Genomic DNA, 26,321 nt, shown 5'->3' with positions numbered 1-26,321 from the left:
GAAATCCACCTGCCTCTGCCTCCCAAGTGCTGGGATTAAAGGCGTGCGCCACCACCGCCCGGCAGGAACTTTTTCTTGAGAAGGCTGGGTGGCATACTGCAGCCAACCAGGGGCAGATGCCTATTTGAGTTGTCAGCCAGGCTGCTGTCCAAGGGACAGCCTGCCTTCTCCTCTCCTCAGGACCAAGCGTTCTTTGTGACCCTAGCTGTATAAGCAGTGTTGGAGGCCTGGTGAAGGAGGCAAGCCGAGCCCATTATTTGGAGGATTCCTATTCAGCCATGAGTATTCTTGTTCCCATCGTTCACTGGAAACAGTGCCTGAGTCAAATCTGTACATTCCAGAGCACCTATGGAAGCAGTGTCAGAAGTCAGCTCCCCCTCTGCGCCCTCTTTGGTGACTGACAGTGGAGAGATGCACACGTGTGCTCCCCACTAAGCGTGAGTTCCTCCACTCACTATCGCTAAGTGTGTTGTTAGTATGACGTGCTCTGAATCCATTCATTTCATACCTGAGGACTATGAAGCTTTAAGGACAGTGTTTTCTATGTGGGTACAGAATGATTCAAGGGGCCAATAGGAGAGAAGGGACAGAGGAATTAGAAAAATCCTTGAATCTAACTTCTTTCCTTTTGACCTCCCTAAACAACCAACAACCATTCACCCGTTCTCTTGGGGCCCTAGCATTAATATACCCTCTGAGAAGTTTCCAGAATTCAAAATGTTACAAAATTGTAGAAACAATCTGCAGCTGGAAAAACTATGCTTCTGCTAGAGCATGAGGCAAATCATAGTCAGCTGCTGTGGACAGTCTGAAGCAGCCCACATTCCTACACCTGGGATTAAAACAAAGGCACATTCGTATAATATTTCTATGCTTGTTTTTTTTTTTTTTAAAGAAACCAAAATCCCCAAATTCTCAAAATCATCACTACATGTTCCAATAAAACTTTACAAAAAACATACCTGGCAGTGTTTACCCTGGGCCACTATTTGCCAACTGCTGACATAAACAATCTTTATATTAATGATGCTGATAGATCTGATGGTATAAAACTTTACATTTTTATTTGTGTGTGAGGTCGGTATGAAGTTTATTAGATTTCATACACTGTTTTTAACTATGAGAATGGAATTAGGACTTGTCTTTGAAGTTCACTTGTTAGTAATATCATTGCAGCTGATGTGAATGATAAATTAGAAATATATTTTTTTGGCTTACCTTGGTAATGTTGAGTGAAGGAATAAAATAACTAAAGAACTCTTCTCAATTTCCCATTTTCTTACAGTGAGGTACTGATTTTCAACATCTATTGGAAAATAAACAGTGTGGAAGAAATATCCCATTGTCTCGCACATTCTTTTAAGTTTAGGTGAGTGGTCCTAAAAATGAATTAAAATATATAAGCACATGATATATTTAGCTAAAGATAGAGAAGATCTTATCACTTAAAAGGCATACTTTAGAACAGCCTCTATATCCATATTCTAATACAAAAAATTAAAATAGTCACATTTTAAAGAAAATCTTATAGAGGAAAAAGTAAATTTCTCTCTAGAACAAAAATAATAGCTTAACAAGAAGGCTATTTTCTAGGTCAGAAGATGATTTATTTCATAATCAAACAACAGAAGAGGGCATTAGCTTAGTTTGATTTGGTATTTCTTGTTATTTTTACCATGGATAATTTGTTTTCTTGTTTTAAAGGATCCTAGTATATATCTCAGTGTGTGTGTGCACATGTGTGTGTGTGTGTGTGTGTGTATGGTGCTTTGAGTTAGGAAATGTAGCTTCCGTGAGAGTGGGCTTGCCTAGCAAATGGAAAGTCCTAGATTTCATTTCCAGAAACATAAAAAGTTTAAAAATCTTAATGAAAAAATATTGGTCTATAATAAAGTATATTACTAAATAATGATTTTTATGCAAGCAATTAGAGGCCTCCAACTGTCATTGGGAGTCACCTATATCCAATTACAAGATGGAAGCTTTGAGATTTAAAATATTTTAATATCTTACCAAGATTGAATCATATTTCAAAGGAATGCTAAATAAATCTATTAACAATTTGTGGACTGAATTCAACGGGTTTCTCCTGGGGCAGACAGAAGTGTTTAAAGTTCACTTGAGACATTAGTGGCATACAGATTTCTCCTACAAAAGGTCAGGCAGCAAATATTTTTACAAAAATAATAATGTTTAATAATTCAACTGTTTCAACAGAGGCTTTTTAAATCTCTTTGGTTTCTGTCCCAATTAACCCTTTTTGTAGTGCAGCAATAGATCAATCTCTCTCTCTCTCTGTCTGTCTCTCTCTCTCTCTGTCTGTCTCTCTCTGTCTCTCTCTGTCTGTCTCTCTCTCTTCCTCCCTCCCTCTCCCTGTCCCTCTCCCTTCCCCCCCCCTCTCTCACACACACACACACACACACACACACACACACACATACACACACACGCCTGCTCCTGGCCATGTTTCAATAGCACCTTTTAAAAATAGGTAATGTATGAATTTCATATAATTTTCACATAATGAAAAGTCCTCTTATATTTTCTCTTCCCAATAATTTAAAATATAAAAATAAATCTTAGCTCTGGGCCACATGAAACTAGGCAGCAAGCCAGAAGTGGCCACAGGCTTTAGAAAAATGTCATGGGATGCCTTGAAAAGTTCAAAGTCGTGATAAGGATTAAACTTTGGTATTATCTGAAATAGATTTAAGGACAGCAACTAAATCAGACCTGGCTAATGAAGGACTCAAACCCTGCAGAGGATAGTTATTGAGATATAGAAAAGGCCATTTTACTATATAAATTTTTAGCTGTATTTTCTGCTTTTACATTAAGATGTTGGCTTTTTTTTTTTTTTTTTGGTTTTTCAAGACAGGGTTTCTCTGTATATCAGCCTGGGTTCCCTGGAACTCTCTCTGTAGACCAGGCTGGTCTTGAACTCACAGAGATCTGTCCGTCTCTGCCTCCTGAGTGCTGGATTAAAGGATAACGGCATCTTAATGATATATTTTAGGTATGAAATTAAATGAAAAGGAGAAAAAAAGCCACAAAGTCCCAATGCTAATCTCATCATCATGGGGTAGACCCTGTCCTTGTTTCAGGGGAAAGTTAAACAAGAACTAAGAGTCATCACACGATGTCTGCCCACCCACACATATATCCTGGCCCAAACTGTGTCATAAGCAAAGCTTGATGTTTTCTGTTTTTTAAGATGGATAATCTCATAAATAGCAAGCTATTTAGTTTAAATGCAATTATAGTCTGGATATAATCCTAGTTTGTATTCTGCTTGCTTTGAGCTAAGATCCCACTCTGTAGTTCAGGCTAGTCTCAAACTCCGTATAATTCTCTTATCTCTGTCTTTGGAGTGCTTCAGGTTACAGATGTATGCCACTCCTGCTACTAACTTGAATTTCCTTTTCTGTCTTTCTTAAAACAGATTTATTTCTTTTTACTTTATGCCTATGGGTGTTTGGCCTGCATGTGTGCATGCGTACTCTGTGTATGCCTGGGTGCTCACAGAGCATAGAAGAGGGCATCTAATCTGGACTAGTCCCTGGAATAGGAACTACGGCCAGTTCTGAGCATGGGAATTACAGCCAGTCGTGAGCCAGCTTATGTGTGCTGAAGGACAAACCTGGGGCCTCTGCCAGAGCAACCAGAGCTCTGAACTCCTGAGCGGTCCTTCCGTGAGCGAATACACAGTTTCTGAATGCTCTCACCTTAAGGAACAGTTCCATTTCAGGCTGGGTTTCGTCTGTATAGATGAGGTAACATCTGACAGGGTGACTCCACAGGGAATGTGAGTACAAGGGCGTGGCCTGTAATAAACCAGCCATGGCAGCGTCCCAGTCATCTGGAAGCCAAATTCCCATAAAGTCACGAGAAATATACCAGAATAAAACTGACAAAATAATTCCAAGCCAGTCTGGGGGGAAAAATACCTTAACAGATATAGACAGTCAGGTGTTACTACTGAATAAGCTAGAAGAATGTATTAGAAGGTAATTAATTTCTAGCCTCAAGCTCTCCTCTGGGATTTGAGCCAATGTATGCTCCTAGTGGTCTCCCCTGGAGAACAACGGATCCCCTGGCAGTGGTCCCGACTCTGTTCTGTTCTGCTATTTGCAGGGAGTCTGCATCCCCAAAATGATGTGTCATTTCACCTTCCCATTCTGGTATCCAACGAGGCACAAAGAGTTTGAGAAGAGTGTAAATGAAAACCGGTTTCAGGCTACTTAGTGGGAAGGAAAAATTGTGAACTCTCTGGCAATGAAGAACATACTATAAAAACAATTTGCATTGTTCCAGTGAAATGATTTTACTGTTTTAAAGAAGAAGAGTAGAGCTAATGACATGTTCTCGGGGCTGCAACGATTGGGCAGTTCTGAGCATCTCAGTGCTTTGGGAGCACTGGGTAATACTGACATGGTAGACGCACTCGTTCGTTGACCTGACAGGCCTTTTTGTATTTTGCTTTATAGCATATATCAGTAATATCAATATACTACATCACATCCTTGTGGCTCAACAGAAGCCCCTGCAAATTCAGAGAATAACGTGGCTGCTAGAACCTGGGTAGCCAGGATGGCAGGAGGACTGTTATGCTGATGAGAAGGATGTAGCCGCAGCCTGGTCAGTCACCGCCTCTGTTAATACTGGCTTGCCAATGGAACGTGCCAGAACACTAGTTTAGCACAAGATTCCAGAACACAAACAGTCACAACTACCAGGCAAGAGATTGGTTACCTCGGTTGATGTTTGCAAAGGGTCCTTCCACATCGATAGAGCTGTGGGCAAACTCAGGGCCTCTGAAGGACTGCTGGAGCTGGATCATGCTGCCTATGGAATGTTCGCTGCCCAGGGCCCTGCTGGCCCAGTATTCACATTGGGTTCCGGCAGCTGTTTGCAACAAGGAATGGGAATTTCATTAAAACCAAGCTACCAAATGTTTAAAGAATCTCCACATATGTCACACAAGCGTTCCCATATCAAGATACACTATTTACCAATATAATAAGCCCTGAAGTAATGGTTTTAAAAACATTTGGGCACTGACTTTTGACAGAGTCCTTCTGCTCTGGTTAACACAATCCTGGTCATCATCTCAAATTTAAAGGAAGGATTAAACTAGGAGAAAGGAAAAGAAAACTAAAAAACAAGGCAGGGGGATTAGTAAAAGGCAGTTTAGGGCCAGGAAAATGGCTTAGCAGGTAAAGGGCTTGTCACCAAGCCTCAAGGCATGCCGGAGGCCAATCCCTGGAGTGCAATTGGTAGAAGAAGAGAATTGCTCCTCACAGATTATCTTCTGACATCCACACACGTGCGCTTCTACCCACATACGTACGCATACATATACACAAAATAAATAAATAATTAATAAATAATAAAAATTAAAATGAGGGACTTTAAAGACACCACAAACAATTCTAAAAATCTATCTGCAATTGGACATTTATACCTCAATTAAAATGGGAAGGAACTTTTTGTTTTTTCTTCATGAGACTGAGCCTGGGCTCTCCTGGAACTCACTATGTAGACCAGGCTGGCCTCAAGTGCACACAGATCTACCGGCCTTTGCCTCCTGATTGCTGAGATTAACAGTGAATGCCATTCTGCCCAGCTTATGAAGCGGCTTTGAAGGTAGACTATCAACATGGCACTGATACCTGAGTCCTTCAGGTTTAAATCAATATACCAAGGAGAAAGACCAAAAGGGGACCATTAACTTGTCTCTGTTAACTTGCCAAGACAACCACAGTAGCTTTGATACACTGTACATCTAAACAACCAACACAGAAGCAATCAGTCTGGCTAATGTGACAGCGGGAGGGACTTTCGCAGCTGCTCTTGGTCAGTCAGAATCACTGCATCTTTTTCTCAAATGTTAGTAGTGAGAGTCCCAGGATGTTGATCATAATGCACTGAGAAGATAACGAAAACTAGAAAGGAACTGCCAGTTGCCGTATCTTACTCCCAAATACATCACTTATAAGTAGGAGGGCCACGGCATTTTCTCCGTATACCTACAAGAGGTGTTTCCTTTATGTCATATTAATCACAGCTGATTTTTTTTTCTTGAAACATGGGAAATGTCTTTGATTCTGTGATTTTTTTATTGCCTTTTTATTGATAGAAAAATGTTTTATGGACTGGAGAGGTGGCTCAGTGTTTAAGAGCACTGACTGCTCTTCTGAAGGTCCTGAGTTCAAATCCCAGCAACCACATGGCGGCTCACAACCATCCATAATGAGATCTGACACTCTCTTCTGGTGCTTCTGAAGACAGCTAAGGGTACTTGGACATAGTATACTTAGACTGGTGTGAGCAGAGGTCCTGAATTCAAAATTCCCAGCAACCACATGATGGCTCACAACCATCAATACAGCTACAGTGTACTCCTAGATACATAAAATAAATAAATAAATCTTTTAAAAATGTTTTATATGCTTATTATAAAGCCAAAGCTTTCTGAGTGACTCATAGAACTATGTTTGAAATGGTGATACCATGATGTAGGTATTGTTACAAAGTTGCAAAGACTACATCACTATATTGGGAAACACTCTGTGGAGCTTCCCTTCCCACTTTAGCTGACATACATTTGTCTGTCGGCTATTCTTTCCAGTCTAGGTTAAGGTTTGGTTAGAACCATCTGAGCAGAGGTAACTGTATTTCAGGTTGGGCCTTCAGGAAAAGCATTATTCTTTCCAGTCTAGGTTAAGGTTTGGTTAGAACCATCTGAGCAGAGGTAACTATATTTCAGGTTGGGCCTTCAGGAAAAGCAAGGTGTCTACCTGTGATGCTATTTTCCCAAATGTGTGTGCGGTGTACGCATGTAGGCGTGATCATGCCATTGCCTGTGTGTGGAGGTCTGAGGATGCTTCACGAATCAGCCATCTCCTGCAACTTTGTGGGAGCCCAGGATAGAACTCAGGTCATCAGGCCTGGGTGAAAGTGGCTCTCCCCCTGTAGCTACCTCATAGGCTAATCTTAACTGTTGAATCCACAGGGATATCTAGACTAGGTTAATTGAGGTAGCAAGACCCACCCTAATAGTGACCTGTTCCATGCCAGGTTGGGGGGCCCAAGCTGCATGGAAAGGAGCAAACAAGCTGAGCACAGGGTCCCCCACTCTGTTTCCTAACTGTGAAGGCAATGGGATCAGCGGCCTCGTGCTCTTGCTGCTGTGACATCCTGGCAGTGATGGACTGTGGCCTTTGAACCATGAGTGGACATGAGACCTTTCTTCTTAGGTAGTTTGTTGCCAGGCACTTTGTCACAGCAACAAGAAAAACAACGTGCACACTCTACCTTCTTTTTTCCTTTGGAGAAAAATGCAGATGGATCTGGAATAAGTACTTTGGGTGGGGCATGGGGGTATGCAGAGATAGAAAGAGAGAAACAGCAGAGAGAGAGAGAGAGAGAGAGAGAGAGAGAGAGAGAGAGAGAGAGACACAGAGAGGCACAGAGAGACAGAGAGAGACAGAGACAGAGAGACAGAGCTAGAGAGACAGAGAAGCACAGACAGAGAGACAGAGACAATGAGACAGAGAGAGAGACACAGAGAGAGGCACAGACAGAGAGACACAGAGAGACAGAGACAATGAGAAAGAGAGAGAGACAGAGAGACAGAGAGGCACAGACAGAGAGACAGAGACAATGAGAAAGAGAGAGAGAGAGACAGACACAGAGAGAGACACAGAGCTAGAGAGACAGAGAGGCACAGAGAGACACAGAGAGACAGAGACAAAGAGACAGACAGAAAGAGAGAGAGAGAGAGAGAGAGAGAGAGAGAGAGAGAGAGAGAGAGAGAACATGCGCATGAGGGTGAACATGCATGTTCGAGCATGTATGCACACCATGGACTAGGATGGAGGGCAGGATATGGTGACAAGAGAAAAACGTAGCTCCTGACATCATACACTTCAAGGAGACGAGGTCCTGACTGCTGAGAGAGACACAGAAAGGCCCCCCTATTTGTAAGAACAGAGTAAGCACTAATCCTGCACAGAGAGCAAAAGGATGACTGACCATCCTGAGCATCCCGACAGCTCTGCAGAAGCAGAACACGATGTGAACTCACCAGTGACATCTGTGCAGTTGTCATCTGAGTCAGACTCCCCAGGGTCGAACACTTGGATCCCCTGAGCCTGCAGCCTCTGAAGTTTGCTCTCCAGCTCTCGCTTGGCCCTCAGTAAATCTTGAATTTCATTTTCTTTGGTCTCCCTAAAAATCTTTTTAAAAGGTAGAATTCAGTTCTGAAACTTTTTTTTTCATAAACTTGGTTGTGCCACCAAGTTTCTAAGGGGGAACATTTATTCATAAAGTCAGTGTCCACCTGGTTCTCAGTCTCCTCATTTGTAACAGAAAGACTTCTGAGGACCTTCATTTTATTGTTCACAGTGGAACCGGCTAGAAGTCTGACAGCATGGGTGTGTGTGTGTGACATGTAACACATTTGTTTCCCCCATACCAAATACGAAACAAAATATCCCCACACATTTCCAAACGCTTCATAGGTCTAGCTCTATGGCCATCACTGGTGTTACTTATCTATGTTCCCCATGATATCAGATGAATTTTTTTTTTTTGGTTGCTGTTTTTTTGTTTGTTTGCTTGTTTTCAGGACAGGGTCTCATTTTGTAGCTCTGACTATCCTGGAACTCACTATGTAGACCAGGCTGGCATCGAACTCAGAGATTAATTTGCTTCTGCATCCAGAGTCCTGGACTTACAGGTGTATGCCATCACACCTGGCTCAAAAAAACTTTTAAAAATTAGCTTTTAATTTATGTCACTTAGGGGAGGGTGGGGGGTAGAAATACCAAGAATTTACCTTGAATTGCCTTTTAACTCTGTCTCTGTCATGTTCGAATGTGACTGCTCTCTCCATGGCTTGGTATTTTGCTTCTAATGCACCCTCTTTTTCCCGAAGTATCTTCTGGTAAGTTTTCTGAAGCGCCTGCAACGATGCACCTTGTTATCTCCTCACAAAAATGGACTTTCATTCGAATTTTAAATTCTTACATATATGTTTACATATGTTAGGATTTCTACCGTCTACCCACTATTTTATTAATTATCAGACACTCTTATGTTGTCAATTATTTCAAGCAAAATAGAAAAAATGCAAACATCTTTGAATTCTAGTAAACAGATTCGTCAGCAATGAGTTTTCAACGGAAATTAATACTTTTTCTTTGAAATACTGTACCAACTCCAGGATTTTTCTATGCCTTGATTTTCTAAGAGAATAAGACATGCAATTTGTAAGGTTTAGCTTGAAGAACAGTATGTATGAAGGTTTTTGTGCCCCTTGGCATTTCGTATTAATTATTTTACTGATCTCCTGAGCCATTCGCAGTCTGGATCCAGGGCAGGCCTCCAGTAAATGTCAACATGGCTGGATGAAATAAATGTGGGAGGGTTTTCTCAAGATTATGCAGGTAAGAAAGGAACAACAGGTTTCACAAGGAATTGGAATTGCTGATCTGTGGTCTGTGACATCTGTCTGTCAGTCCTCCCTGCACTGGCCTCTTTATCCCACTGTCCCCTTCTACCTGTCACCTCACATGGTTCTTAGTGGGCAGTGGTGCACACACATGACATCAGACACAAGGGACACACGAGTCCACTTTATAGGGACAAGCACATTGGCCTCCCAGTAGAAAGTGAGGCCAGCAGGGAGCTGCGGGTGAGAACGGCTTCTCAGATAATATGCTAGTCGCCCAGCAGATAACTGAAGGGCTTCATAGCTGATGAATAGTCGGGAATGATGCCCGACTAGAAGGAAGGGACCTTCTTTTTTTTTTTTTTTTTTAAAAAAAACATTATTTAAGTTCTACTTCGACAGGCCGGGAGCTCTTGGGCTGTCAGAGATCCCTGCCACAGAAAAAAAGACATAAACAAATGACCATTAGAAAGACTCAGAGTCCACAGCGTATAGTCCCAGATTTTTGCTCTGAGAAATTCTGCTTTACCTAGTATCTGAATGAATCACAGGCGATCTGTTTATAAGGCCTACAATGGCACTGCAGTAACTAAATGGACTAAGGGAGTTTGAGTACTCTCGGGGAAGATTTTCGCTCACAATAGTTAAAAACGATGAATTCAGGAGGTTTCCAGAAAAATTCCTATCATATCATTAAATCCTAGAATCTGCAGAACTTCGCGAAGAAACTGAGCCAAGAGCTCCATCTTGGAGATACGTCCAACCGGGAGGAGTTGTGTGAAGTTGCTCTGAGAAATTTTGCGGTTTCAGGACTTGGGTTGATCCAACCTGTCTTAATGAATGAACCGGAAACTGAAAGGGGCCGGGGAAGATGCTGACAAAAAATTAGTTTAGACTCAAATGATGATTCCTCATAAAGGAGGAGCAGCTTCTGTACAATTCCGAAAACAACTTGGTTTGTGGCTGGGGTAGGAGGGTGGTGCCACCAAGCGGCTGAGCGGTGCGATCGGGTCTCAAGTTTCCTCAGAGCCTCCCGCTTGCAGCGCACTCGGTCCCGCGTTACCTGCAGCTCCGCCCGCAGCCGCTTGTTCTCGGTGTCCAGTTTGGCCTCTCGGCGGCCCATGGACAGCAACTCCTGGTTCTTGCTGACCCGGAAGATCTCGTACTCTTTCTTGAGCCGCTCGAACTCGGCCGCCGCATACTCTAGCTCGGGCACAGACGAGCCGGTAGACTTGAAGCTGGCGCCCAGCAGTCCGCCGCCCCCCGCCGCGCGAGGCAGCGACCCGGGCCCGGCTCCCGCGCCCCTACGGAACGAGCTGCGCAGCAGGCGGGCCTTGGGCTTCACTTCCACCGGGATCTCGCAGGCCTCGCCGCCGCCTGCCCCGTACGTGTCCTCGATCACCTCCCCGCCAGCGGGGCTCACCAGCGACGAGGCTGTGCCCATGATGCCCGCGACCGCCTGAGGCTGAGAGCCTGCAGTGTGCCAGGAGGAGGCGGGGCCAGGAGGGCGGGGCCTGCCAGGAGGGGCGGGGCGCGAAGGCGAGAAACCAAAATCAGGGAGGAGCATGGCCGGGAGCAGGGCTGTGGCTGGGGCGTGGCCAGGTCTTAGGGGCGTGGCCTAGGCAGCAGAGGAGAGGGCGGAGGCTGGAGAGAAGATCTGAGCCGTAAGTGAGCGGGGCCTGACGATTGGGGAGAAGGGCGTAACGTGGCAACTAGAGGGGGGCGTGGTGTTGAAGGAGAGCTGCAGTCCCGAGAAGGGGAGGAGCCATACTTTCGGGGCGTGGCCGAACGAGCTGGGGATGTTGGGGCTGCCAGAGAGGGGTGGGACGTAGCAGCGAGAGGAGGCGTGGTTAGCTGAGAAGAGCAGCGCCCAAAGACCGTGTCGGGCCAGATTTTAGGGGCGTAACCCGGTAAGTGGGGCGTAAGGCAGCAGCGGGGAAAGAGAGAATCAGAGTCAGAGAGTCGGAGAGGGGGTCCTGGCTGGACAGTGAGAGGGGGCGTGGCCAGGAGGAAGAAAGCAAAGCCCAGTGGGGCGGAGCCAGGTTTCGGGGGCGTGGCCGGATAAGTGGGGTGTACTCTTCTGAATGAGACCTGGAGAGGAGATGGGTGAGGGAGGGTTGCAAGAAGTGAGAGTCTGAAAGAGAGGAATGGGTTTCACGGAGCTGGTGGGCCTGAGAACTTGCTTTGCAGGAACAGGCAACAGGACTGAGCTGGGCAAGCTGGACGGGACTAGGAGAAGACTTAGACTTGAGACATCCAGACTAGGCCCAAATCTACTCCGCTTCCTCTGCCTGAACTTAAGTCTCATTGAGCGGGAATTAGATCACACTTCCATCTGCAGCTGTTTCTGTGGTCTCTGACTAAGGGGCTCCTTTCTAGAGGCAGTTCAGTGCCTAGTGTGTCTCTCAGAATGCATGTAATATATAATGCCAGCCAGGAAAGAACTTCGGAACCATCCTTTGATAAGCTCAGGTTTAAGGACGCTGGGGACCCTATTTTAGACTGAAGAAAATTGTAATTACAGGGTTTGCAGGGTTTACCTTTTTAAAATTCTGTTCCAAGTTGCCCGTGGTCTGCTCACTTATTTTCCTACCCATCCCAGATTGGTACCCCCAGGTTAGAGGGGACAAAAACGGTCAGGAACGGCTTTGACTCGCACTGTTGTGAGCTGGGTGCTGGTGATCTTGCCCTTTTCTTCTTAGGCAGTTTTGAAAATTCTCTGAATGCCAGCCATTCTCTCTCTGCCATCATCCTCATTATGGGAGTCCCCTTGTGGGATAGAATTTTATTTCAGTGCTTGCTTACTCCTTCCCCAACTGCCAGAAATCTAGTGGCATGTTGAGCATCTGCCCATGCAGAGCCACCTTGGTCTGACCTAAGATGGTGGCTCACTTGACTGTAGAGTTTCATCTGATCTACAGGCATTGTAGGGATTCTTGGAATGCTTAATCTGAGATGCAGATAGCCAAGCAAGACGTCGACCGGGAATGCTGGGTAGGTACCTGGGGCAAGGCTATGAAATCAGTGCAAGGTTGCCTTGTACAGCATTCCCAGCAAGGACTTCAGCCAACCCTGCAGGGACTTTTGAAGCTGGGACAGCCCTGTGGAGTTGTGCTAAGTTATCTGGGAGCTAGGACTTCAAACTTTTACTTAATCTGGCCATCTGCTCTCTTTAGCGGTGGAGACTGATGGCTGGGAATGGTTTGCTATCAGCACTGTCGTGGCTGACATCCAATCCTTCACTCGTCACAGCTACCACAAAGCAAACAGCCTTTCCTCCAAGGAACTCTGGGAAGGCTGGTCCATTCTAACTCCCACCCCACCCCCACAAACGCCCAAACTCTGGCCATGTTTTCTCTGACCTCTTAGACAGTCTTCTGGCCTTTGTACTCTTCTAAGTTTTGAAGGATTACATATTGATTTCTCCAGTTAGTACCATGAGATTTCTAAAGGGAAACATTTGCTCTACCAGAGTACCCAAAGAGCTGCCCTACATTCTCAAAGCCTTTCTAGTTGCTGATTTCTGATGTCTGCTCCTTCAGAGATTTGAGGACCATTCTCTAGGTTTTCCTTCCTTCCCTTCCCGTCTTTTCTTTCCTTTTCTCTTCTCTCCTCTCCTCTCCTCTCCTCTCCTCTCCTCTTCTCTTCTCTTCTCTTCCTTTCTTTTCTTGACATAATCTCCTGTAGCCCAGACTGGTCTCAACCTTTCTTTGTAGCTAAGGATGACCTTGAACTTCTGATCCTCCTGTGGGCACTACCATCTTACTTGCTGGGGTCCCAGAGTGAGTACGCAGGAGGAAGCAACTGGTCCACCTGGGTTCATCTCTCTGTTTCCTGGCTATGGATAAAATGTGAGCAGCTTTCTCATAGTTTGGCCACAAGGCCTTCCTGCTGAGAGGGGCTGTACTCTCAAATTTTGAGCCAAAATAAACTCTTCCTTCCTCTCTCCCACCCTCTTTCCCTCCCTCCCCTCCCTCCTCCTCTCTTGCCCTTCCTCCCTCCTTTCACTCTCTCCCTCCCTCCCCCTCCCTTTCACTCACTTCCTCCCCTTCTCTCTTTCCCTCCATTCCTCCCCCTTCCCATTCTCCCTTCCTTCCTAAAGTTACTTTTTTTTTTTGGTCAGGTATTTGTCACAATAATGAGAAAAGTAATATAGCATTTTACTAACCAGAAGGGATTTCTTTTTGGTAACCTTTTGGTTGTTATTGTTGCTATACCACCTGCTATTGAATCTCTCCTGGGCATAAAGGTAGTGCAAAGAACCGATGATCCAGAAAGACCTGTTATGAGCTCGATTCTCACAGAGCTCATGGACTAGCTTAGTTGTCACTGTCGTCTTTAAATACCTTCAAATGGCTTTGTAGATGCTCTAAACACACATCCAGAGTTGCCAAGACCCTGGGCTTCTGCATCTGTAGAGACAATGGCAAAGACACTGTCTTTCTCATCAAACAATTATTCATACATTCAGCCTGCATGTTGACCTGAGGTAAACACTGATCAATGCCAAAGTGGGCAATCCAAGTGAGCAAGACCAAAGGCGACATGTGCAGGGGCTAGGGACCCAGCGGGATAGGGTGGTAGCTTTCCACCATGTTTATTAATGCTAAAGCATGGCAGAGTGTAGTCTAACCTCAATTTCATAATCCATTTTCTTTTTCTTTTTTAAAAAGATTTATTTATATATTATATATAAGTACACTGTAGCTGTCTTCAGACACACCAGAAGAGTGCCTCAGATCCCATTACAGATGGTTGTGAGCCACCATGTGATTGCTGGAATTTGAACTCAGGACCTCTGGAAGAGCAGTCAGTGCTCTTAACCGCTGAGCCATCTCTCCAGCCCTCTATTTTTCTTTTTTATGCTTAATAGAACCTACCTACCTTAGCCTGCATTTTGAAAGTGTAACATTGAACATAGAGATACAGTGAGAAGGAGAGAAATCTCCGCAGGTCGCTGATGGTTTAGGGACAGATTGATGGCAAAGGCCCTAGCTGGTGAGACTGATGACCTGAGTTCAGTCCTTGAGACTCACATCAAAGAGGTAAAAAGCTGACCCCTGAAAGCTGTTCACTGACTTACAAATGCATGCCACAGTATGGTTTAAAAAGTATATGAGGAGGGGCTTTTTGAGATAGGGTCTCACTTTGTAGCCGAGGCTGGACTTCACCTCACTTCCTCCACTCACACTTCCAGAGAGCTTGGGTTACAGATATATCACCATCCCTCCCTGGCCACTCACATTTTTAACACTGCTTTGGTTGAAAGATACAGTTTGAGACGAGGAGAGGCTCCATTTGTGGGACCAAGTGCCAAAGAGGAGTGTGATGTTCTTGTTCAGAACTCATGAAGGATTTCAAGTGACAGCATCAGAGTGTTAACCCCAAAGGGCATACATCCCTTGGAGTGTGGGGCCCAGGTGTGGGAAGCATCCTGGGCTCTTCATGGGGTCCCATGAAGCCATCTGCTCATGACTGCGTGCCTTGGGTCTGAGGGAACCCCCACACTGCCTTGACCAATAAACTGTAGCAGAAGTGACATTGTGACAGTTTCTAAGATGAGTCACCGAGAGAACTCCACTTAGAATGTCCTGGAACGCTCTGGAAGCCCGTGAACAGAGTCCCACGCTGGTGAGGTCATGTGCAGGTGGCAGCCTCAGCCAGGCCCAGATTTCCAGCCATCCTTTCCCAAGCCAACAGTGAGAAGGTCATCTCGTCTGTTTTGAGCAGCCCAGTTTCTATCTGGATGCAGGGTGACTTTAGTACACCCCACCGTGAGCAGAGCCACTTGGCTAACCACGAACTCAGAGATATAATGAAATTGCTCTTCCTTTCGGTCACTAACGTTTGGAAAAATTCTTTCTCATTCTCAAGGAAGAAAAAAAATACTTCCATTTAATTTGAGTAACATGTCAAATTAACAAACAGTGATACTGCTCAGAGAAAGTGACACTGTGGCTGGTTCTCTGAGTCTGAAGTTTGAAATTACTTGGGACAGCTAGGTGTTGTGGTTTAGGACAAAAGTCCTATTACTGAGGGATGAGGCTGAGGCAGGAGGATTGCCATTAGTTTTAGGCTTGCCTGAATAGATTGTAAGACTGCCATGTGTGCATGCGTGCACACACACACACACACACACACACACACACACACAAAGGAGGTGAGGGAGGGAAGAGGATGGAAATGGAGCCAGAGGGGAGAGGAAAAAGAAGGAAAGGAAAGAAGAAAGAAGTTATGAATGAAGTATTTGGGTGCTTGTTAGAAGTGGAGATGTATTGAGTTTCTGAGTCTGGACCCTTCAAATCTCCATGTTCAGCTAACTCCCAGGTCATAGCCACCTACTTAAAAATCTCAGCACCACTGAGTTTGCATAAAAAGCATGGGTAGGAATGACCTAATTCCTTCCTGATTTTAGGAGGATGGTTCCCAGACGGTACCCACAGCATCGCCTTGAAGCTTAGTAGGGATCTGGTCCTCAGACACCACCACGGAGCCAACAAAGTCTGCAGGATGAGACCAGGCAGCCATGATGGTTGGGATACATCCTGCCATCTGAGACACTGCGGAGGGATAGGACTCAGCCTTGCTGCTCATTAAAATCACCTCAGGAACTTGGCAGAAAAGAAAACTGATGCCTAGGCTTCATCTCAGACCCGTTAGATCAGAGCCTCCCAGGAATGGGGTCTGTACATCATTGGCTTTTAAAAGCTCCATGGAGATTTAGTCGGTAGTCAAGGTTGAAAACCAATGGTTTCATCTCTGCCACCTGCCATCTTATTTCCAACGTGCACAGTCCCTTTTGGTAAGCATTTCTACGTATGAGTATTCTTTCCTTTCATCAGCCTGAGATAGGGAGTGAATCTGATATGTTATGTCTTCAATAGCATTGCACTTGAACTTTAAAAATGGGCATGCCATTGCTAATATTCATAGCACCTTGGAATAAGTGCCCCATAGACTGGAAATGCTACAATTGAGTCTTTGAAGAGAAAAATATTAGGAAAACTGATTGTTTAATCACTTTAGTCTTTCTTGTTTCCACCAAGCGAGCTTCCTTATTACGAAGTGCATAAGCAAGACTCTAATATGGGGAATTGATTACAATAGAGGATCTGTTCATGTATCTGTGATTTCACACTTCTACCAGCAGGTGGCAGCACAACTTAGGAAAACAATCAACTTGGCTGCTAAATCGTGTGCTTTAGAAAAGATCATCTTTCTGATGTGAAGGTGACAGTAAAGGATCCAGTCACTAATGGATGTCGTTTCCATCAGAAATAATAACATGACTCTGCAATTAGTTACGAAGCAGACAAGAGTAGGGTTCCACATGTTTCTTTATAAAGGACCAGATATGACCCTGAGGGTCATATGGCCTTTGCCATACTTATTTGGCTTTGTCATTATGTCACAAAAATGCCCCTAGCAGATACAGAAAAGTGAAGCATGATTATATGCCAATAAAGCTTCATGTGCAACCACAGTGGCTGGCTGGGTTAGGCTCATGAGGTGAGGTTGCGGATTGCTGACACAGAGAGGGGACCACTTTTCAAGCCTGGATAGCTATCAGAGTTATTCATGGCACTGGATAAAACTTTTGGGGTTTTTCAACATACATCAAATTTACTAAATCAAAATAGTTATGAATGGAGCTCATGCATCTGAATTGAAAGCAAAACCAACCAACCAACCAACCAAACAAACAAACAAAAAACCCAAGTCAAACCAACAAACACCTTCTGACTGAAGGAACCATTAAGCCAAAAATAAAGATAATTGTCTCTTTTGGGGAGCGGTTGATAAGGCCCACCTTGACAGAATATCGTATTCTCAGTGCCTGGATAACTACCCACAATATAAAAGATATCAATGGAGAGCCTAGGTTCTGGCTACAGGTACTCCCGAGAAAGCGCTCACTGGGGCCTGGGACTCGGTTGGTAGGTAGAGAGCTTACTTAGCATGCTTCATCTCCAGCATCCCCCAAACTGGGTGCAGTGGCACCCACTTATAATTTCATGATCTCGAGGTGGATATAGGCCTACTGGAGACCTTGTCTAAAGGAGGAGAGGGAGAGGGGAAGGAGAGGAGATGTCTATATTAGGCCTATCTATGTAAGTCTTGGGAATGTCTTTTACCTTGGTACATCCTTGCCTATCCTCAATCACCCTGGGGAGATGACTAAAGAAAACAGTAAAGGAAAAGCCATGGGTACCACTGTGAAGCCACAGAGTAACACAGTACAACAGCCCTGCTTCAAAGGGGGAAGGGCGAGTCATGAGGTCCCTGTATAATCCTCCCCGCCTCCCCACATCCCCTCCGACCTTCAACAAATGTATAAACTCAGCAGAAGCTTTCTGCGCTTGGATTTTTCTCTTTCCCTTGCATGACTGGGTGGAAGAGGGCAGTTTAGGGCCTCCATGTGTACAAGAGAGAGACAAAGCTAAGGCGGCGGGCAGGGACATGGGGTGAGAGCATTGTAAATATGGCATGTCTGCTCCTCCTCAGAGCGGGGCTGCCTCAGGCTCTGTCACATTGGTCTGAGCGAATATCTGGACATAAAGAGGGCCATGCGTTTAAAGAGCTGTCACTGGTGTTGTTAAGAATACGACCGTAAATGTCTTCGTCCGTGGTCCTATCTGAAACAGACTGCTCATTTGAGATATCTGTTCAATAAACAATATGACTCTTTTTTTTTTTTTTCAGGAGGGCGCACACAGCCCTTGGATGCAGGAAGCCAATGATTTCTTTCCCACTGCTGAATGTCCCTTCATTTCTCTAGTTCAGAGCTATTCTCTCTCCCATCCCAACCTCTGCCTCTTGTTCTGCTACTGAAATGAATATACTCTCGATTTCTTACTGCACTCAGTACCCACATGCCATTAGCAGGTAAGGAGCTAGATTTAACCAGCCACTCCCTCTCCCTGCCCCAGGGTAAATAAGTCCTGGAGACTCTGAAAGAGTTGGCTCACATGTGACAACAGACTAATGTACACTCTAAATCCCTGTACAGGTTAGATGTGTGTGTGTGTGTGTGTGTGTGTGTGTGTGTATGTGTGTTAAAATGGTTGATCTCAACTTCAAGAGCTTTACAGTAAGGATTTATCATTTAGGTTGCATCTATTCATCGTTATAAAAGTGGAATAATATGGCATTGGTAGATTTTGTTTTTTAAGTGTGTTAGATGTTGGGATGGTCAATTTAAGAATCTTTTTTCCTGTATTTTCTCTGTGTGTGAGCATGAATGTGTAGATCCATGTAGAGGCCAGGGGGCCTCATGCGATGGCAGCATCTTCCTCAAATCATGTCTACCTTATTTTTCTAATTACTTAATTAAAAAGACAGCACATAAGGAATTAGATGTCATTATAGTGTTTTTGAACAGCATCCTCAAAGACAGCAGACCCAAGCAATGCACACCCATATTTACCTCTGCTATATTCACAACTGCAGGGAAAAGGGCCCTGCCTAGGTGTCCGTCCACTCATGGATGCATGGGTAATGAAAATGTGCTACATATCTATCTTCTTTTTTTCCCATTTTTTATTTTTTTATTCACTTTACATCCTAAATCCAACCCCCTCCCTTCTGTCCTCCCAGTCCCTACCATTACCTGTTCCAGAGAAGGGGAAGCCCCCTGGGTACCACTCTATCCTGGGACATCTAGTCCTAGCAGGACTGGGTACCTCCTCTCCTGTTGAGGCCCAACCAGGCAGTCCATGTAGGAGAAGAGGATCCAATGACAGGCAACAGAGTCCGAGACAGCTCCTGCTTCAATTCTTAGGGGACCGACATGAAGACCAAGCTGCACATCTGCTACAAATGTGTTAGGGGGCCTAGGTCCAGCTCCTGCATGCTTTTGGTGGGTGGTTTAGTCTGTGAGCCTCCATGGGTCCAGGTTAGTTGACTCTGTAGGTATTCTTGTGGTGTTCTTGATGCTTCCAGTTTATTCAGTTCTATCCCCCAGTCTCCCACAAGTCTCTTCACCTGATGTTTAGCTGTGGGTCTCTGCATCTGTTTCCATCCGCTGCTGGATGAAGTCCCTCAGGAGACAGTTAGGCTAGGCTCCAGTGTACGAGCATAGCAGAGTATCATTAATAGTGTCAGGAGTTGGCTCTCTCATATGGTAGGGGTCTCGAGTTGGGCCACTCACTTGTTGGACATTTTCCTCAATCTCTGCTCCATCTTTACTCCTGTGCATCCTGCAGGCAGGATTAAATTTTGGGTTGAAGGTTTTGTGGGTAGGTCGATGTCCCCCTCCCGCCACTGGAAGTCCTGCCTGGCTATGGAAGGTGGCTACTTCAGTCTCTGTACCCCCCTCAGCTAGGGTTACCCCCATAGACTCCCTGTAGTCTCCCCTGTTCCAGGACTCCAGCTAGTCACCAGAGGTGCCCCTCCCTTCTCACTCCCAGTACTCTCCAGTACCCGCCTCCTACACCTCATCGCCATCTCTGTTCCCCTCCTCATCCCCTCTCCCACACAGTTCCCTCTCTCCCTCTACCTCCAATGACTATTTTATTTCCCCTTCTGAGTGAGATTCATGCATCTTCCCTTGGGCCCTCCTTATTACCCAGTTTCTTTGGGTCTGTGGCTTGTAGCATGATTTTCCTGCACTTTATGGCTAACGTCCACTTCTAAATGAATAAGTCTTTCTGGGTCTGGGTTGTCTTCCTCAGGATGGTATGTATATTTAACTTCTTTTTTGAGACAGGCTTCCTCACTGAGTCTTAAAGCTTGCTAATTTGGTCAGGTGGGCTGAGCCAGGCTAGCAAGTCCCAGAGATCCCCCTGCCTCTAGGCTGGGATTACAGGTGTACTGCCTTGCCCAGTTTTAACATGGGGAGTTGGGGATGGGAGTTCGGTCTTCATGTTCACACAGCAAGCACTTTACTCACAGAGCCATTGCTCCAGGCCGATAATCTCACTTAGTATTTTCAGCATATTTACAGGGAGACTGAGTCAAGCACAGCAGCCCGTGGCTGACTCAGCACAGAGCTGAGTAAAGGCTATGGACAGAGAGTGCAGAATGAAAGCACTGGAGCTCCATGACTTTATATACTGCGCAGGCGCATGGGTTCTCAGATTAAATCAGAGAACCCAGCAATGCATCTGCCCCGGGCTATGAAATCTCAGTCAGCACCGTGTTTGCGCTTGCTCAGAACCGTGAAGAGGATCTCCACGGAGCTGGGCGCTGTGGCGCATACCTGTAATCCCAGGTATAAAATCTCAGTCAGTACTGTGTTTGCGCCTGCTCAGAACCGTGAAGAGGATCGCCACGGAGCTGGGTGTTGTGGCTCATACCTGTAATCCCAGGATTTGGGAGGTGGATCAAGAGTTAAACGTCACTTTTGTCTACTCTTGATGCAAAGAACAGAGGTCCTCCTCCAAGGGGATACAAGAGTTTATGCTGGAGTGAGACATGAGTGACCACGGCCCAGGAACATACATGTGGGTCTTGCCAATGCAACGTTTCAACATGGAAACAGTTGCATGGAGCTTTTATAGTAAAGACCAAAGAAAGCTATAAGTTGAGGCATTTAAAAATATATATTGGTGGGAATATCAAGTGAGCAGTTACATCACATAGAGGAATCTCAACTATAGGCTTCAGATGGTATCTGATAGCATTTTTTAGCCCTTTCATGGGTGGGATAGGGTTTTGTTAACTTAATAGCTTCCGGGGCTGGTGAGATGGCTCAGCAGGTAAGAGCACTGACTGCTCTTCCGAAGGTCCTGAGTTCGGATCCCAGCAACCACATGGTGGCTCACAACCACCCGTAATGAGATCTGACGCCCTCTTCTGGTGCTTCTGAAGACAGTTACAGTGAATTATGCCAGAGCGAGCGGAACTGGAGCGAACTGGGCTGTCCTGAGTTCAGTTCCCAGCAGCCACATGATGGCTCATGGCCATCTATACAGCTACAGTGTACTCATACACATAAAATAATAAATAAATCTTTAACTTAGTAGGTTCCAAAAGTTTCAATCTGTTTATTAGGATGTTAGGCTTGATACAATGGTGGCTAAGGAAAGGACCTTTCGTGGGCGTCTTAAGTTAGGGCTTTACTGCTGTGAACAGACACCATGACCAAGGCAATTCTTATAAGGACAACATTTAATTGGAGCTGGCTTATAGGTTCAAAGGTTCAGTCCATTATCATCAAGGTGGGAACATGGCAGCATCCAGGCAGGCATGGTGCAGGAGGAGCTGAGAGTTCTACATCTTCATCTGAAGGCTGCTAGTGGAAGACTGACTTCCAGGCAGCTAGGGTGAGGGTCTTAAGCCCACACCCACAGTGACACACCTACTCCAAGAAGGCCACACCTCCTAATAGTGCCACTCCCTGGGCCAAGCCTATACAAACCATCACAGTAAGCTATCAAAAGAAGTTGTAATTAGGCTATAGGATCAGCAACATCCCAAACTCCCCATAGTCAATGAAGGTTTATCACTCATGAACCCGTGTAAACCGCTTCTTCCCAGGAGTTCATATATATAGAGAGTGAGTTCAAGACCAGCTTGTATTGCAATGTGACCCTGTTTTTTTTTTTTTTTTTTGGACCCTGTTTTATTAAAATAAAATAGAACAGAATAAAATAATAATATTAACAACAACAACAATAACAATAATAATAACAATAAAGAGGACATCTACAGCCACAGGTCAGAGTGAGAACACCCCAGTGGAGTGTACCAGGAGGAGACATGGAAGACAGGACAGGGAACCAGTTGTCGTACAGTTTCTGGAGCTTAGATTCTAGCAAGTTCTTTGTGTGTGCTGTTTGGCTTCTCATATTTCAGTTTCCTCCTCTGAAAATGGGAACAATTAAAGACCACTTCCTGGCAGTTGTAACAGCCAAACCAGGAACTCGGAATTGCATCTAGTTTGTTCCCTGAAGATGCACAAAGCAAAACCAAAGCCAACACCCACCCCCAAAGCCGGTTCCATTTAGCTCTATGCTTTTCTCCATGTTACATAACCAGGTAACTCCAATGAGAAAGAGACAACACTGACAGAGGTACCGCATCCTCAGAAGATGGAGAGATGCTTTGATTGGCAGCCCACTAACATCCAACCCGTTTGACAGAACTGCTGGAGGATCCACATCCTCACTTAGACAATGGTGTCCGAAAATAGCATCTCTTTACTGGTTCTAGCTATTCTATTTTGAACACGAGACTGACCATTCTACAGAAATCGGTCTGTTGAATTCTGAGGTTAAAAGGCAACAGATGCCTTCTTTTCCTTAATCTTTAACTACAAATAAAAATTGTGTATATTCATTTCTCTCAATGTGCTATTTTGATATTTGTATATGTTATGGAATGGCTATGTATATTTAATTAACATATATGTTCATCTGTCTATCCCCTTAGCAATTTTCAAGCATATATCACATTACTAATTATAATCATCATGATGTAATAGTTCTGTTGAGCTTATTACTCCAGTTTAATTGAAAATTGCTATCCATTCACCAGAGGCTCTCTAAGGTCTTCAACCATGACTCTACTTTTGTGAGACCATTCTACTCTCTGCTTTGTGGCTTCTCCTTTAGATATTTTTCAGATCCCACATATGAACGAGACCATGTGGTACTTGTCCTTTGTACAGACCCCTAGGTTGATTCTTTTGCATGGCTGTTATTACTAACGTCATAAAGGTGGGCATACAGCTGTCTCTTTGACATACTAATTCCATTTCCTTTGGGTATACACCCAGGAGTTGGATGGCTGGACCACAGAGTTGTTCTTTTTTAAATTTTTTTTTGAGGAATCTCAGCACTGTCTTGTGATATGGTTTGGATTCCCTTCTACCAGCATGTGAGTACTCTGTGTTCTCCACAACCTTGCCAACCCTTGTCTGTCCTCTATTCCGCAGCTGTTAGCCTAAGGGGTGTGGGGTGCTCCTTCACTGTGCTTCTGGTTGGTATTTCCCTGCTGATAGTGATGTTGGGCGTACGTTGCGGTCCTCTTGGCTATTGGTCTTCTTTTGAGAACTAGCTCCTTGGGTTTATTGCCCATTCTCAAAGCAGGTTATTTGTTATCTTGCGGTTGAGTTGGCTTCTATATGTATTCTGCACCTTAACCTCTTACAGATGCTCAGTTTGCAGATGTGTTCTCTTCCTAGCTGGCATTATTAGCAACCGTGCAATGAAATCATCCTAGGTGTCTGTACAGAAGGACAGATACCACATGGCCTCACTCAAATGTGGGATCTGAAACATATCTAAAGGAGGAGTCACAAAGCAGAGAGAAGAATGGCCTCTTGAAGGCGCAATCATGGTGGGGATCAGAGAACCATGGGGGCATTCTCTGTGATGGTTCCTACTCTGCAGCCCCGCCCCCACAACTCCCTTTGTCTACTTTTGCTTTTGTTGCCCATGCCTAAAAGGGGAATGTCCAGAGTGACATCAAGAGGGCTCCTTCCATCTCCCATGCATGCTTCAGTTCTTATATTTGGTTCTTTACCCTTCTCCGGTTGATTTCTGTATGTGTGGTATGGCCAGCTCCCATTTCATTACTTGTGGGTTGACATCCAATTTCCCAAGCCCCATTATGGAAGAGATTGCCTTTTCCCTACTGTGTGTTCCCAGTACCTTTGTCAGCAGCTATAAACTCGTGGGGTTATTTCTGGGCTTCTCCATTCTGTTGCATTTGTCTATGTCCCTATTTTTATGCCAGCACCATGCTGCCTTGATTACTTTAGCCTTGTGGCAGATTTTGAAATCCATTAGCATGATGTCTCTGGTGTTGTTCTTTCTGTTTAAGATAGCTTTGGCTTTGGGGGAGTCTTCTGTGGTTTCACATGGCTCTTAGGAATTTTTTTCCCTTCTACTTGTGTGAGGGGAGTCAGTGGAGTGTTGATAGGGTCATGTAGTGTTTGCGGATTGCTTTTGTCACAATGGACTTTACAACTATTAATTCCTGTGAACACAGATAGTTTTTCACTGTGCCTTCTTCAGCTTCTTTCTCATAGCATCTGAGTTGACTCCAAACATCACTTTATTAGAGGGTAACAGGTGATTGTGAACCTCCAAGGTTTGTGGCTTTGCACAGACCTCAGGTGCTGCCGCTGTGTCTGAAGGCTGTCAGACCTTTGGGAGCCTAGCTGCAGGAAAAGGGTCACGGGGGTGGGGTTGGGTAGAGTCTCAGATTTACAGCCTGGGTCTACTTGCTATCTGCTTTCTGCTTTCACGACTGCTTATCATGGCTGTGGTGGCCAGGGCTTGCTCCATGATTCCATGTGGCCCCTTCTTAAATCAAGGGACAAAATAAGCTCTTCTTCCTTGATTTGCTTCCTTTCAGTGATTTGCTCATAGCAATAACAACAAAAAGGTAATTAATACACAGACTAACATAAAAATATAATACAAAGAAAACAATGAAAACAACAACAAAGTATTCCAAACCAGGTTATGGTGGTGGCATGTGCCTGTAGAGGACTCCCCAACTCTGGGAGCTGAGGCAGGAGGATGCTGAGTAGAAGACCAAGCCTGGGCTACAAAGTGAAACACTTGAACATTTATACAAAATGAAACAAACAATACTCTCTTGCCACATGCGTACCCACAGAGAAAGAGAGAGAGAGAAAGAGAGAGGGGGAGGAGAGGAGGAAGAGGAGAAGGAGGAGGAGGAGGAGGAGGAGGAGGAGGAAGAAGAAGAAGAAGAGGAGAAGGAGGAGGGGGAGGAAACAACCAGAATAGAATAGGTTTTCACCTTGAAGAAACACTAATTGATTGTATAAAATCACAGTGTGTAAAAACACACAGGGAACAGTTTGCTTAATCTCTTTTTATTACCTGTAATTAAAGTTTTATGCACTCAGTGGGACTCTGAACTCTTCCCCAAACTGTGCCCTTTGCATTTCTTCTTGTCCCTCTGGTCTTCATATGATTCTATCTTTAGCTGTGAGGTCAGTGGCTGTGTGTCTATAAGTGATATTTGAATCCAGCCTTCTACCACAACTTTATCTGTCTGCTCATTCTTGTCTTGCTCCCTTCTCCAATGCCTTCTTTCACAAAACATCCATTTACACTCCCATCATACCTGGCAAAAGCCTATCTTCTAATATTTCTCCAGAAATGGATGCAATGATCTTCTGCCCCCCCAGTCTAGTAACCTATTCCCACTGGTGACTTACCAGTTGGATCTAGTAACAACTCCTCAAGCCAGTTTATGCAAACTTACGGGATTTCCGGTCACTGGAAGGAGTTTTGGAGATTTGTGTCCAGTGCGCTGGCTTTACCCTATATCTCACCCAGGTTATTGTCTTAGGGTTTTACTGCTGTGAGCAAACACCATGACCAAGGCAAGTCTTAGAAAGGACATTTAATTGGGGCTGGCTTACAGGTTCAGAGGTTCGGTCCATTAGGCAGTATGATGAAGGCAGAGCTGAGAGTGCTACATCTTCATCTGAAGGCTGCTAGTGGAAGACTGACTTCCAGGCAGCTAGCATGAGGGTCTTAAGCCCAAACTCACAGTGACACACCTACTCCAACAAGGCCACACCTCCTAATAGTGCCACTCCCAGGGCTGAGCATATACAAACTATCACAGCTATTTCCCGTCTTTCTGGTTCCTCACAGTTGAAGAGGAGGGCAGAAAGATCTTTAGGCCAGAGGTCAGGGGAATATGGGCAAAAGGGGGTCTTGTGGGCTCATGAACTCCAGGAACTGGGGTTCTTGCATAAGACCATGTCAATCGACATTCCAGCAGAGATGTGGTGGGTCTTAGTTCCCACCCTTAATGGAGAAGCCCTTGATGACTGATGGCGTCTATGGCAGCAAGATTTGGTTTTCTTGAAGGGTAGCCAACCAGACTCCAATGGATGGGGAAAGGTGGATGTTTTAAATTCTCAAAGAAT

The 26,321-nt window shown here is 44.9% G+C and overlaps 1 protein-coding gene and 1 long non-coding RNA gene across 9 annotated transcripts in view; one reads left to right on the top strand and one right to left on the bottom strand.

Annotated features, from left to right (window-relative positions):
• Positions 1-14,971, bottom strand: part of Nphp3 (nephrocystin 3) — a 46,565-nt gene extending 31,594 nt beyond the window's left edge. For 3 of the 8 annotated variants that reach the window (XM_031346214.1, XM_031346215.1, XM_031346219.1), the window contains exons 1-6: positions 10,521-11,123; positions 8,843-8,968; positions 8,090-8,240; positions 4,753-4,905; positions 3,726-3,859; positions 1,219-1,379 (exon numbers count right to left, since the gene is read on the bottom strand). In XM_031346214.1, coding sequence (XP_031202074.1) covers positions 1,219-1,379; positions 3,726-3,859; positions 4,753-4,905; positions 8,090-8,240; positions 8,843-8,968; positions 10,521-11,024 — 1,229 coding nt within the window. In that variant the 5' untranslated portion in view covers positions 11,025-11,123. The other 5 variants (XM_031346220.1, XM_031346222.1, XM_031346221.1 and 2 more) reach the window with 5 other exon arrangements.
• Positions 14,631-26,321, top strand: part of LOC116073916 — a 15,996-nt gene continuing 4,305 nt past the window's right edge. The window contains exons 1-3 of the long non-coding RNA XR_004111965.1: positions 14,631-15,164; positions 15,873-16,259; positions 18,161-18,343. This is a non-coding gene — a long non-coding RNA (uncharacterized LOC116073916). The remainder of the gene's footprint in view (positions 15,165-15,872; positions 16,260-18,160; positions 18,344-26,321) is intronic.

The sequence above is a fragment of the Mastomys coucha genome, unplaced genomic scaffold, assembly GCF_008632895.1.
Source record: "Mastomys coucha isolate ucsf_1 unplaced genomic scaffold, UCSF_Mcou_1 pScaffold23, whole genome shotgun sequence".
In the NCBI taxonomy this organism is placed as follows: Eukaryota; Metazoa; Chordata; class Mammalia; order Rodentia; family Muridae; genus Mastomys; species Mastomys coucha.
Note: the sequence above shows the minus strand (reverse complement) of the source record. Positions and strands in the feature narration are given on the sequence as shown.